Source organism: Rousettus aegyptiacus, unplaced genomic scaffold (genome assembly GCF_014176215.1).
Source record: "Rousettus aegyptiacus isolate mRouAeg1 unplaced genomic scaffold, mRouAeg1.p scaffold_m13_p_12, whole genome shotgun sequence".
In the NCBI taxonomy this organism is placed as follows: Eukaryota; Metazoa; Chordata; class Mammalia; order Chiroptera; family Pteropodidae; genus Rousettus; species Rousettus aegyptiacus.
This window is the reverse complement of record NW_023416287.1, coordinates 42,761,279-42,775,581: the sequence shown is the minus strand read 5'-3', so window position 1 is coordinate 42,775,581 and position 14,303 is coordinate 42,761,279. Positions and strand designations below refer to the sequence as shown.

Here is a 14,303-nt window from a genome sequence, read left to right as displayed (position 1 = left end):
CCTCTGTCTGAACCCTTGACCTTGGCCTTCCACATGGTTATTTTAATTGATGTTTCTGTACATTGTTCCATGTCACCTTCAGATATATCGATATTTCCCTGGATTTGACTGGTTCTTCCTTGATCCCATTACAAGCAGCGGAATTAAATTTGCAAATGATGAAAAGTGAGTACTGTGGTAGAGTACCTAATTTTTCAGTTTTAGAAAAACACCAAGAATCCCCAGCATAAGCCTGTTCAGTCACATTGACCAAATAGAATGGAGTTCTGAAGGCTAGGGTTCTTCTTTAACCAACAGATCTTTATAGAGGGAAGGTAGGCATAGTGCTACAGCTGAGAGAAAAAGGAGTGTGAATAGACTATAAAATTAAAGCTATATGAAAACAAAGTATTTTTGTCCATACCATTTTTATTTTAAAATAGTGTGACAAAACCAGAATTCCTGAATAGATGTTAAAGTAGTAATAACAACTGTCATTCAAAAATGACTTTCCTCAGCCATTTGATTGATATTTGGTTGTGAAAAGATGTTACAAAGTTTATTATTAAAAAGATTTCTATTAAGTTAACCAAAAATAAATATTCTGGTTAAGGACTCTTTCTTTGAACAACATTCATAGTCTGCTGACATTGTTCTTGTGATATATTTTATGGGTTTTCATTTTCTTCAAAGGAAAAATCCTTACCTAACTATTTGGTTAACATTTAGAAATCTACAATTTGAAACAATTTAGAAAAATGAAGTATTTTCTCCTCGATTATGTTTTTTGGTTCTAAAAATAGAAATAGAACAACCTGAAATTTGAGCTAACATTATAAGCAAAAGACCATGCTTGTTTATAAATATTGTTGTTTTGGAACTTGAATAAACTGGATTTCTTCTCAACAACAACATCGAATGCCGTTCCCTGCTCTCCACCCCAGGCCACCTTTGGTTCTGCTCTCCAGCTGAGCAGTGGGGGCCAGTAGCACATCAACCCCATGTGGCCCAGCCCTCCCCCCACTGTAAGTAAGGAAGCCCCTCCTGGTGGGCAGGTCTGTTGCCAAATACTGCCAGGGTGATAGCATGTGAACTAGGCCTCTTCCAGAGCAGACACAGGTAAGACAAACTGCCTACCATAGGAAATCTGAAAAGTGGGCAGTTCAAAGTGTGACTCACATATAAGAAACACTCTAGCCTAGAAGCAAAATCAGGCAAGAGCGTATGTGCTTGTGCAACACTAGCAGAAATGCAGACTTCCAGATAGGCTGGGTATCTTTGGAGTGACAAGCCCCCTGGCCCAGGTCCTGCTAGGTGCCAGCCTTGTTCAGCACTGCCCTTACGGAGCCCCTAGATCACCATGAAATCGCCAAGAGCAGGTGGGTGCCGAGTCCACCAGCTTTACAGTGAGACTTCAGTGAGGCAGCCAACAGACACTTTGTCTATTCCTGTGTTATATGGTTTGCTGAAGGTTTGGATTGAGTGAACCTATTGAAAATGTTAATTCATTTGTAAACATTCAGGAGTGACCTTAAATGTTCTTTACACCAAATATAAATTAGAGGGTATTGACTTGTTTACCAATGGATTCCTAGTAACAGTCATTTTCAATAAGTTTCTTGGCTCACCTAAATTATTCGATTTGTAAATATTGTTTTGTAATTTTTAAAGAATATGTCTACTAGCAAAAATAATCATTTTAAATTTTCAGAAAATATGCAGGTGCCAGATTTGGTCAGTGAATTGATTGATACCTATCACTTTGAATAGGTGTTGACAGAAACATCTGAGAAATCAACGTTTAGTTCTCTGGTAAAAAGCAGCCCAGAAGAATTTTAGCTGTTAAGCACCATGGTGAAACACTCCCTGAAACTTGGTCCCTGACAAGGGCACGGCCAGGGGACCACGAGACCCCAGCCATCTCCCTGGGGCCTTAGTCTAGTCCTTTCTCATCCCTGCAGTGTGAAGCACATCTCCTGCTCCCTGCTCATCTTGCACGCTGAGGACGACCCAGTTGTGCCCTTCCAGCTTGGCAGAAAGGTGGGTGTCAGTGCAGCCCCTGGTGCCAGCAGGCATCTAACAGGCCAATGTTCGTGCTGGGCATAGGCAGAGGTGGAGGAGGGGCCTGCTGTTGGCAGAAAGGGGGTGGGAGGCCAGACAGCAAGGCCGTTCACAGAGGAAACATGAAAAATAAGCAAATGTCTCTCAGGTCCCTGTACAAAGGTCCTGGCCTGACTCTGACTGTAGGGGACTCATCTGGGAAGGCTTGCCAGTTACCGGTTGGAGTGTAGGACCCCTCGATGATGAGGATCCTCAAGCCCCAACGCAAGAGTCCCAGTCAGTAGCATCGACAGAGAACCTCTCATTTGTTCTCTTGCCTTTAGGATTGGACTGATGTCAGCATACTGTGTTGTTGTGGGGCCTTCACATTTGCTTTTGCTGAATTTGCTTTCCCTTTGCTCCCGAGAAGCAAGATTAGATTTGTAGGCGAGCGTAGGGTAGGAGATAGCACTACCTGACTGTGCCGATGGCAGGGAGGGAGCGACGACTGTGCTACTTCTGTCTCAGAATAGGCCCGAGGTACAGCTAGATTCACCAGGACCAGGTCCCTTCCCTCCAGCAGGTCTGAGCACCGTGCGTGCCTGGCTATCCTAGGGGTAGGAGGAGGGAGGAGCTGAGGGCAGGACAGATACTAAACCAGCTTGTTGACTGGCCTTGGCCCAGGCACACAGCAGAGTCTGAGGCACATGACCTATTCCAGTCCCCAAGGCTAAGATATCAGGGCTCCTCCAGGCTCTCAGGCCACTACACCATTTCTTAGGAGGTGGCTCTTTTTGTGGTGCTGGCTCATCCACTTTGTTGCTCTCTGAGGAAGGGGGAGCTCTAAGAGACAGGCATGGGGACAGAAAGGGTCTTCAATGGCAACGGCAGGCCTGAGGGCTGAGCCTTGGCCGGATTCCTCCCAGCACCTCCGGCCCTAGCCATGGCAGACTACAGGGCTACCAGTGCTATTAGAGCGGGATATGGGCTGCCCTGCAGAGGCAGCAGCCACTGACTGGCCTCTATTGAAGAGGAGAACACCAGGCAGGTCACTCACAGGGCTCCCATCTCTGGGCACTGATCTATCTTTCCCTCCCCAGCTCTACAACATTGCTGCACCATCTCAGAGCTTCCGAGACTTCAAAGTTCAGTTTATCCCCTTTCACTCAGACCTCGGCTACAGGCACAAGTACATCTACAAGAGCCCTGAGCTTCCTCGAATACTAAGGTGAGATCTTCTCTTCTCACCACGGACGTTGTCCTGGATGGCGACAGCTCAGGCCAGACATACAGCAGGCTCAGCTGCTAAAGCTGCTTCAGTGGGGTCAAGAGTTACCATAGTTCAACAGCCTTTCATTTCCACCCATAGGGGCTGAGAGGGTTTTATTGCCCCTTCCTCCTGGACTGTTCCCATGATCTCCCCATGGTATAGGTTGTGGAGGCCCACACAAATACCCCATGCGAGGGCTCACCCAGTTCACAGATGGCTACCCCACATGCTCCCCTGCTGCTGCAGGTAAAGCCTTGGTCCCTTCCCACATACCTGTCAGGTCCTGCCCCTGCCCACACTGCATACGCATGGGCCCCCTGGCCTGGCCAACTCCTCAAGCTTGGTTGTCCCCAGCTGCTTCTTGGAAGGTGTGCTTCTGGGTGTGAGTTCACCTTCCTGGGCCTGCTGGGTCTGGGGGTGCTCAAATTGGCCCTCAGCATGCTTCATCCCCTGTGTAATTCTACTTCATACTTCAGCTCTCCTTTGGCTACCTTGGAAGTTCCAGAGGCAAAGCTACGTTTCTTTAGTAGTTTGCCGTTCCTTGCCACACGGACCTGGGTTGCTAAGAGGGAACAGTGAGCTGAAAGAGTATGGGTTTGTTCTGGAGTTGTAAATTTTTCCCCATCTCAAAAGGAATATATTATAGAAAATGTGAGCCAGAGTATAAAGAAAGTTAGAATAAAGAAGAGTAGCCCATAACCTGATCCTTCTTCCTGCATGTCAGGATTTGACTACAAGATGCCATTGGTGCCCTTGCTTCTTTAACTCAGTGACTGTTTTCCAAGTGGGAATGTGGTCCTCCATGCTCCTTCTCATCCTCAGACTGCTGTGTGAGAACTACGGGAGGCGGGATCTCTGGTTTGGGCTCGGATTTGGTTGATGGTTGTCCTCTGGTCTAGGGAATTCCTGGGGAATTCGGAACCTGAGCACCAGCACTGAGCTTACTGCCTGAAGGAGCATGAAGACCTTTGCCCTCCTCCCCATTCCTCCAGCCAGCCCAGCACCGCGGAGCACGGGTACCAGCGTCTGTGATGCACCTGGAGAGAGGACTCGGAAGCCAGCTGGGGCAGGCAGAGGAGGCCACAGCAGACTGGTGGTCAGGAGCATAGATCTTTGTGGAAAATGCAAGTGGCAGGCATGTGGCCCTCTCTCCCTCTTGCTGCCACTCAACCTGAGTTCTTCTTGGAAAGACAGTGAGTGACATAGCAGGCAACAACCAGCAGGCTGTGCCACACCTCCTGAGCTGGGTATGGAGAATGAGGCAGGAAGTATGAAGTCTGGGGACCACACTGAGCTTCTCGGTACCACCCTTGAGAATGTGAGGAAACTTGAGTTCTGTCCCTTCCCAGCACAGGCAGAATGGACTCTGTTGGTTCCGTAGCTCTCTCCTGCCCTGTGCACCCCACTTGCCTCCCTTGGTGTCCCCGCCTCCCTTGGGGGGCCCACCACTCACAGAGAGGGAGGTGCCCACGATCTGCACTTCCTCCACCTTCCACCCACCTGTTCACCTGAGCGTTTATTTAATAAAATCCTGGTGGTGGTCTGTCTGTTGCTTTCTCAGTGCTGCCTCTAGCCCCTGTGTACACAGGCCCTGCCCACAGCCCCAGGACTCTCACAGCTTGGCCTTGTGGGAGGAGGGGTGACCATTAGGCTGAGGAAGTGGGCCTTTCGTTCCTCCCTCCTTCCGGGGAGGGGCCTTTGCCAGATGCAACAAATGGCATTTTCCTAAAATACAGGCCTATATAGGTAACCCTTTCAGCCTCTTCTTAGCAAGCCCATTTTATGTCCGTGTCAATGGACAGGCATTGGGGTTTCACTACACACCCTAGATAAACCCCTGATGATTGAAAGGACAGGACACTCAACTGGCCAATGAGCATCACCTCATTTACTCACTAGTGGTAACCTTTGTGTTGCTTGGCTTTTTGTCAAGCCAGCCTCCCCTACAGTTCTGTTGCTCCTACCTGGGACCCAGGACCCACTAACAACCTCTCTTGTTCCCTCTCCTGGCCCTGGTGACGGGCCAGAGGCTTACATTCTGATTAAGCAACCTCTCAGAGAACTGTGGCTTAATAAATGGTCCTTGAGCTGCACCCACAGGTGGCTTTCTTGCCCCTGCTGTATAGGTACAAGGGTATGTCCCACCTCAGAGGGTAGCCTCTCCAGAAGGCTGGCCTTCCTCTCCCATATCCTACAGCTCTGGAACTTTTCAGTCTCAGAAGCTCAGAAGTTTTCTAGGGGTAGCAGAGGCACTCTTATACCTACCTCCCTGTTCTCCAAGTTCTTATGGTCAGTGTTAGCAGCTGGGACTGGCTTGGGGCTCAGAGGCTGCATGATAGGGACAGGGAGCTTACATTCCCAGAGCACATCTCATGGCCCTCCAGTCCCCAGGAGAGCACTGCAATATCACCACCCCCAGCAGGGGTCCACTGTGCTACAAGGTCCCATAGTTCTCAGTGTCTTTGGGTTACAGCCCCAAGTTCATGTTTCTCCTGGTTTTGGATCCAATTTGCAAGCTATATAATTTGGGGGGAAATATTTTAGTCCCCAGGGCACTCTACCTTCCAGAGCCAAGAGTGGGTACAAAAAGGAACCAGTACGATTAATAGCAAAAAGTTCCAAGTGGCTAGATTTCACAATTCTTTGAAGAGATAACTCTTAAGCCCCACAACAGCTGGGATGAGAGAATTTTCTGTCCTCAATCCCAGAACGATGGGCCATAGTTTAGCCCAGCCCTTCATTACCAGGGAAAGACTGAGGCCTGCCCGGGCCAGCACAGAGTGAAACGCAGAGGCTGGGTCAACCAAGCACAGGCAAGAAGGTTTAATCAGTTTCTCAAACTATGGGCAGTAACAGCGAGTGGCACAGTGATGGTCACACACAGCCTAAGGGATTGGGCAGCGGAGGGTGTTGGGGGTACAACCATAGACCCCAGTGGCTCTGGTATTGTGTAACTTGAGCAAGTCCTTCATGGCCTGGTTCTGTGAACAGTCAGGACCCGGGATGAGGGCAGAGCCTGTGATGCCCAGACCTAGTAAGCAAGGAGGCAGAGCCTACTTCTGCCCAGCATTGCCAATTACCCCGTGATGAAGGGTGCCACCTGGTGCTCCTTGCTCTCCCCTCTGGGCAGCTGAAGAGCTCACTCGCCCTTCCTGGTAGCAGCCTACTATCCAGGCAGAGTGGAAAGCGGGCTATCCTCGGGCCCAGTCAGTCTTTTTCCAGAGCAGGTTGTCGCACTGATGGAAAAGGAGGGAGAAGGGAGGCCAGCCTTGTGTGTGAGACAGAAAATGTGCCCTCCAGAACAGAGCAGGGGCACAGGGTGCAGAGCTGCAGCAGGGGCTGGGCATCCAGCCTCCCTCAGCAGAGGCAGCAACCCTGCCCCAAGCCCCCACAGCCAGGTGAAAATACCAGAATTCCTTCCTCTGATGTGAAATTCCAAAAGTAAAATTTTAGCTGCTAAAACCAAAAAAAAGGCTTTAGCTAGTTTCATTTCTTGTGAAGCTAACTTTTCGTCAGCTAGTGTTATCCTAACCAAAGCCCCTTAAAGCCTAGACAGAGGTGTCTTCCCCAGTCTCACCCTTAGTCATCCTGGGGCCCCTTTATCTGATCAGTACAGAAGCCCTGGGCCAGAGCATCCCCAGGGCAGCTGTAAAGACATGGCCTGGAGCATTGGACCCTCCCAGCAATGCTAGGAGGCAGAGGTGGGCCAGGGAAGACTTGAGGGGCCACCCAAGTGCTGCAGAAACGCACTTCTCCAGGCTTTGCCATGACCAGGATCCAGAAGTTCAAAACTTAAAACGAGCTCCCAACAAGGTGTCTGTCTATAAGGTCTCAGAAGAGCCTAACAGGCGGCTCCACCTTCCCCAGTTCTGTGGGGATGGTGGGCTTCAGCTCTGGGGCCCGCTGGTCAGTTCTGTGAGCTCTGCTTTCCTGCCACAAACCAGGCAGCATCGCACTCTTAGCACTTTTCCTTCCTTGTCCATCCATCCTTCCACTTCCTCAATCCTAAACTACTATCCTAATCCCCATATCCCACCCTGAACACAGCATTAAAGAAAGCAAGGACCACTGGCTGCTGGCTAGGTGCTTAGAAAATGGCATGAGGTACAGTCAACAAGAAAACAAAAGCCTACTGGTCCCCACTGTACTAGCACCTAGTCCTTGGGGAGGTTGGGGGGCGGGATCTGCAGGTCACAGGGCTCCACACCCCAAATGTCCCGGGCATACTCCGTGATGGTCCGGTCACTGGAGAACTTGCCCGAGCAGGCGATGTTCTTGATGACCTTCTTGGTCCACTCCTTGGGATTCTGCAAAGAAAAGGAGATGCTGAGTAACCTCAGGCACAATAGAGCCCATGCTTCCAAAACTTTAGGATATTCCCAGATGAGCTCTTAGCTCTCCTTCTGGGTCATCTGATGGAAGAGGAGAAAATGACCATCACAGCTCACTGAAGAGGGGCCCCGACTACCAGAAAAGCTACCAAATGACTAGGCAGAAGAGACCAGGAGCCTGAGAAGGTACTGACCCTCAAAATGCTCCGTCTCCCACTAGAGTATAGCACACACAACAAAGACAGAAGTGCCACCAGGTATTTGCCACCAGGCAGATCCAATTCCCAGGGGAAATGGCCCAGAGGTCGGCCCAGATCCTCCCAGAGGTTGGCAGCTATCCTCAGCACCCACACCTGGAGAAGCCTCCCCAAAAGGGCCGCTCTCCTTGCCGGCCCAGTTTAAGGGAAGCAAAGGTTCCATCCAGAGCCCCATCACACCCTACCCTGTTCTTTCTCAGGAGGGAACACCAGGAGCTGTTTCCCCAAGTGTAGGCTGTGACAGCAGCTTCCTAGGGACAGGGGCCCAAAACTTGCAACAAATCAGACACACAAATAAATCCCCGAGGCCTCATCCAAGAACCTGCTTAAATAGTTTGGGGAAATAAACCATCTTGACCCAAGATTCAGTACTGTCACACCACTGTCACCAGTGTCCCCTCCCACTGTATCCTCCATGGGGTCCACAGGTGGGATACCCAGGAAATCCCAGAAAGGGGAAGAAAGCAGGTACCAAGGGCTAGCCTCCTTCGCCTCCCCCAGCTTAGGACCTAGGTCTTCCCATGAGATCCCATGTGGACTCCCTGTGGGCCACACTAAGTTGGGACACCAGTCCCAAGGGGTTGCCATGAATATTGAAGCTTTTACCTTTCCAAATCGTTCATGGTCTCACTTAAACATGGTTTCTGTGTGCACATCACGCCTATCTCTTCTTTTGGACCAGACTGCACCCACTCCTCCATGTCCCCCTGATCACACCTGCATGGCATTGTCAGACTGCAGGCTAAGGCACAGCCCATCCCCAAGCCCTCTGCAGGGAAAACTTGGGTGAAGAGCAGCCTGGCTCCAAAGAGTCACGAGGTACAGCATGGCAGACAGGAGCAGGGGGACAGCTAAGACAGAGAGCCCCTGAGGGGAAGATGAAAAAGAAGTATAGGTACAGGACAGCTTGAACCCAGGATGCAGCTCAGCTTGCCAGGCCCCCAGCCACCCTGCTCTGGGCCACAAGCTGAACTGCGACCTCCCAGGACTGGCCCAAGACAGCAGGATGGAGATGTGCCTCACTGTTTCCTCACCAGTTCTGGGACCTGAGAATCTTACCTGGTACAGCTGGTCTACCTGGGCCTGGCATGCCACGTATGCTTCATAATCTGCAAAAACCTTGAACCTGAAACAGGAGACAGGAGATCAGGAAACCAGGCTGCAGTTGTCTATATCCTCACACCCTGGGGTGATGGAGCCCACCTGGCCACAGAGGCTGCACTATGAGCAACACTTCTGTCTTGAGGACACTTCTCAAAAAGCCTTATTTTAACCCAATGGTCCTTTAAAGAAACTGGCATTTATAATAGTGCACTCTCCTCTGCACATGGGTTAGAGTTGCACAGCTGAGAGGCTTCCTGCCTTTCACTTCCCGTGGGAGGGGCACAGGAATGGCAGGCAACAAACAGGCTCTATGTGCCTGTCTGTTTTCAGATCTAACTGGGCTGAGAACTGTGATGTAGGAAAAGGATGCTCTGGGGGAAAAATGTAGGATTCATGAATACAGAAATGCATTTTTCTTTACAACTGAGTCAGAAACACAATTCATAAAACCATTAAAAGTCTTTCCCTGATCAGAGACCTCAGCCAGAGCCAAACTCCCAGCTCTAGCACCAATGTGGTTATGATCTGATCTGGCTGACGCCAGAGGACAGCAGTCATTAAAATGAAACATGAAACTAACCCAGACACAATTAACTGAAAGTGAAACAGGGGTCAATTCTCAGCATTCACCAGATTCAATTTTTTACCAACAGAGTGGAGCAAAGAACTGTCAAGATGGCAAATGGCACTGCCAACCTGTTCCAAGTTAGTAAGTCTGTAAATGAAGGTGAGTTATATACATTATCAATTTAACTGTAATAAAACACTACACTGCAACTTATGCTATAAGTTATTTTCATCATTTTAACCACTTTGTGTCACCATAAACCCACATTTGCTCCGAGGTTATACTCAACCCCTCCTTGCCTCCCAGAGGTTTCTGTGTCCTGTCCACACTCCCTCTCTCACTGGAGAGGGTTCAAGAATCGCCTCCAATCAGTCCATGTGATACCACTTCCTGCTTGTCGCACCAATCCGGGTGGTCAGCTGGTGCTGGGGGCCTGGGGCTAGACCATGCAGCTGGCAATTCCCACCACTAAGACCCCACACAGCCCACCAAGCACCGTCAGAAGCCACTGCATACTTTGACCCTGGGCATAGCAGAACTTCTCCAGGTCCATGGCCTGAGGATCTGCCCATGGCTGAGGTTGGGGAAGGGTGGGAATGAGCCTCACCAAGGTAAGATTTCACCCCCAGCGAAGGTGGGTTTCGGCCCACCAACGAACCCATCTATCTGACCCAGTGGTAGGGAGGGACATAGGGACCAAAGGGAGGCCAGTCGTACCTGTCATGGTTCATCAGCATGTTGACAACATCTTTGAAGCAGTCTGGCTCCTTGGGAGAGAAGAAGCCGCTGCTGATCTGGTCCACGGCCTGTCTCAGCTCCGGCAGACGGTCATAGTACTCTTGGGCATGGTACCTGTGGGGAGGTGGGTCAAGTTAGCTGCCAGCCCAGTGTCTCCAAGCCGCAGCCTCACGACAAGCAATGGGCACACCCCTGGCCCAGCACTGCCCCAGGCTCCAGCTGCTGGCCATGTGGGCTGCTAGGCCCTGGAGGGGGAGTGATATGCTATGAGTGCAAATCCCACCTGCTCCCTTTACTGTTTATGGAACTGTAGTCCCTGAAGACACACAGTGACACACATGGCTGCATCATATTTCCATGGGAGAGGGGAAATTACAGTGTTCTGCATCGCCACCCTGCCCTCCTGCCCCTGCCCCCAACACTCTCCCCCTGCCCTTCCCACTCCTGGCCCCAACCCTGTGGGACCCAGCAAGTCCGTGGCCATCAGGAAGTCTGAGAAAGGGAGGAATCTGGCAGATGTGTACATCCCAGGACATGGGAATGAGGCAGAAAGAGCCCAAATGAGGTGGGTAGAAAATGGCAGGTGTACACCCTCAGGTTGATAAGAACATAGTTCTGACTTCTTAGGTAACATTTTGTTTTTACCCGTCTGGTGCCTAAGGCCTCACCAACTCCCCTGAGGGCTTTTAGACAATTAGGCATCACTACCTTTTCTTTTAATTATTGCTCAGAATTAGGCCAGAGCCAGAACTCCTCAAGAGTATCCAAGGTCATGAAAAATGAGGAAAGGTTGAGGGGGTACCTTGGATTTCCAGATCCTGGGACAGAAAATAATAAGATATTTATGGGAAAAAGGTGAAATAAAGTATGGACTTTAGTAAATAAAAGCATAATACTATTGGTTGATTAATTTTGACAATGTTTTACACTAATTAGTAAAGTGTAAGCAACAGGGGATATTGGAAGAGTATGTGAAATTCTTTGTACTGTCTTTGCAACATTTCTGTAAATTTAAAACTATTTCTAGACAAAAAAGGTTATTTTACAAATTAGGCCAGGGAATCTCAGTCGTGGGCCAGTCCCAAATCCCCAGGGGCCCTGTCCACGAGGGATCCCCTCAGAAACCAGGGCCTTTCACTCTTTTGCAAACACTCAGTCTGGACCTTTCAGACTGGGCCATGAAGAAGCACAGAGCAGCCAGCTCTCGCCCAAACAGGCCTCCTTGAACAGCCTACTTGGTGCTCTGGAAATGAACAGACAAGGCCAGTATGCCCACAGCCATCTATCCCCCACTCTCTGGATGGGCATTCACCCCAGCAAGCAGAGGCCTGGCCTGAGAGCCCTTCTTGGCCCTCCATGGGGCTCTAGGCAGGATGCTGCCATGGGGAGCGGCACATACCCTTTCTGGTCTAGGGCCTTGATATCTTCCACCTGTAGGCCAAAGATGAAGAGGTTTTCGGCCCCAGCTTCCTCAGCCATCTCCACATTGGCACCATCCATGGTGCCGATGGTGAGGGCCCCATTGAGCATGAACTTCATGTTGCCTGTGCCTGAGGCCTCAGTGCCCGCGGTGGAGATCTGCTGTGACAGGTCAGCGGCAGGGATCACTGAGGGAGACAGCACAAGAAGGTATTGTCAGCCACCAACTACTCATACATGAGCCATGGGACAGCAAGAAACACTGCTCCCTCCTTCCAGCCTGCAGCTGGCACTCGCTCCAGGATGAGCCAGAGCCCTTGGGCACTGCCTACTCCACCTGTAAAAGCTCTCCTTCTTGATCCAGGGCGACCTGAGGCAGAGGATCCAAGAGGGGTTTCCTGAGAAGCCCCGCAGGTGGCAAAGGACCTATGTTCTAGAAACTTCCAGGGACTAGGACCCAATCAAAGCCTGCTGGGGTCCCTGGACCCGGCCTGTTGGTGTTATCATTCTGATTCATCCCAATACCATTTTTGTCTTATATAAGCCAGCCCATAAGGCTCTTTAGATCACTTCAAGAGGAATCTGGACTCTTACAGAACCAGAAGACTAAAAATGGGGCAGCAATTTCCTCATGTTAACATGCACAGGAGTTACTCAGTGCTGTATGCAGAGAGAGCCCTGCACCTTCTCCAAAGCACAGGTTCCCTGTCCGACCTGCCCTGGCATCCCTGCTCCCACATCCTCAGCTCATCTGTGGAGCTGATGCTTCCCTGACTCAATGGCTGACACTCGAAGCCAGCAAGACCAGAGCCCAGCTCTTCTTCAAGGTCAAGCCCAGATGTCAGGGCAGACACAGGCATCTCAGCCCTCATATAGGCCCGCCCCATGGGCAGAGGCACACACTCAGTGTGACAGTGGACACGTTGCCACAGCAAGTCTGAGAGCTGGAAGAGAATGTAGGGACACTGATCCTAAGTCTGAGGCCCCAGACTGGGCACTCCAAAGGTCAGTTCTAAAGAAACCTGCCCCAAATAACAGTGAAAGGGCAGTTCCAAGCAGCAAATGGCTTTAAGATGTGTTAGAAACTCAGTGAAGGACTAATCACAGCACTAACTGAACCACACACGGTCCACAGCAGTGGGGACCACAGGAATGGTTCTGATGAACCAGCCAAGCTGGCAGGAGGAGGGAACACATCGGCCTGCACATCTGTACTCAGCCAAAGCACAGGAAGCAGCAGGTGGTCTGTCTGAATCAGATGTGCCTGCTCCTTGGTGCCAGAATTTTAGGCTCAGCTTTCTGCCATTAGGCTGGACAGACACTTCCCCACCAGGATCTCCAGAAAGCACCCGGTTTAGGAAGGGCCGTCCAGATCAGGATAGCATGCTTCAAGGCACATTTGGAGAAGGCTATAGAACCTTCTTCAGAACCTTCTCCAAGCAGTAGCACACATCCTAGGTGAGTCTCCCCAGAACTCCCCAAGCGGGAGTGGCTCCAGACTGAACTCTCAATAGAGCAGGGAGAGATTTCAGGCCCTGAGCTGCCCTTGGAAAGGACAGAAGAGGCAGGTGCTAGCTCAGATGAGAAGCAGGCAATGCTCTTGAGAGTGAACAGGTGGTGATGAGCAGAAGTATCCTACGAGGATGTGGGAAGGATGGAGGAGGGGAGGGGAAGCCATGTGGAAGTGCATCCTGCCAACAAGAGCAAGCCTAGCAGCAGAAAGGCAAAACTGAGAGACCAAAAAGAGAGGAGCGGGGAGAGACAATGAGATCAGGTTAGGAGTAAGAAAGTACAGAGACAAAGGATATCCAAGGCTGAGAGCAATTCTCCACACTTGAGGATGGACAGAGAGCTCCCCATAGCCTTTCAGTGCTAGACCAAAGGCCCCCTTTGGCTGGGGAGCCTGGTATCCAGGGCAGAATTAACCCTTAACCACCAACGACCATCCACATTGCACCCAGGCAAGGGCAGCCTTTCCTGGGTAATGTAGCCTCCCCAGGGTTACCTTTTTCAGCCAACGACACTCGGTAGTTCTCTAGGAAGATCACTTTAAGCCTGTCACCCACAATTGGATCATTGTTGACAACATCACCGATGGACGTGACCAGCTTGATGATCATCTTGGCCATGTGGTAACCAGGGGCTGCCTAGAAAGGAGGAGGAAGGTTCAGTATGGACATGCCTGTGCTTGTGGACTGGCATCATTACCGTTCGTCAGAGCCTGGTGCTGGGCATGCTGAGGTCACACCTCACAGAGCAGCCCCCTGGTGTCAGTGAGGAGTGGCTCTCCAGAGAGACTGAGGCCACGGGATCCTTACATGTCCTCCATATAATCTAATAGACAGGACTCATGACAAAAGAACCTGTAACTCTACCCAGTGCAACACCCCACCTGCCCTCCCTCGGCTCTGATGGAGTGCGTCCCGTGATGACCACCTCTGCAAAAATCTGTCAGTTTTAAGCTTGTTTTCTGATTCATACAGTTTTCAAAAATAAAAGGAACAGGACTGTTATAACTGACTACCAACTTACAGAAATTCAGAGAACTAAGGAACAAACTGGACCATACTGGAAGGATAGTCAGAAAAAGCCAGTTG

At 50.5% G+C, this 14,303-nt stretch overlaps 2 protein-coding genes across 3 annotated transcripts in view; one reads left to right on the top strand and one right to left on the bottom strand.

The window, feature by feature from the left end:
• Positions 1-4,836, top strand: part of ABHD12 (abhydrolase domain containing 12, lysophospholipase) — a 63,384-nt gene extending 58,548 nt beyond the window's left edge. Inside the window, exons 10-13 of the mRNA XM_016124526.2 lie at positions 83-165; positions 1,941-2,019; positions 3,120-3,247; positions 4,189-4,836. Coding sequence (XP_015980012.1) covers positions 83-165; positions 1,941-2,019; positions 3,120-3,247; positions 4,189-4,228 — 330 coding nt within the window. The 3' untranslated portion in view covers positions 4,229-4,836. The remainder of the gene's footprint in view (positions 1-82; positions 166-1,940; positions 2,020-3,119; positions 3,248-4,188) is intronic.
• Positions 4,837-6,088: 1,252 nt separating this feature from the next.
• Positions 6,089-14,303, bottom strand: part of PYGB (glycogen phosphorylase B) — a 49,061-nt gene continuing 40,846 nt past the window's right edge. Inside the window, exons 16-20 of one of the 2 annotated variants that reach the window (XM_016124523.2) lie at positions 13,712-13,853; positions 11,687-11,894; positions 10,267-10,401; positions 8,937-9,003; positions 6,089-7,596 (exon numbers count right to left, since the gene is read on the bottom strand). In XM_016124523.2, the coding sequence (XP_015980009.2) occupies positions 7,444-7,596; positions 8,937-9,003; positions 10,267-10,401; positions 11,687-11,894; positions 13,712-13,853 (705 nt within the window). In that variant the 3' untranslated portion in view covers positions 6,089-7,443. The remainder of the gene's footprint in view (positions 7,597-8,936; positions 9,004-10,266; positions 10,402-11,686; positions 11,895-13,711; positions 13,854-14,303) is intronic. The other variant, XM_016124524.2, reaches the window with a different exon arrangement.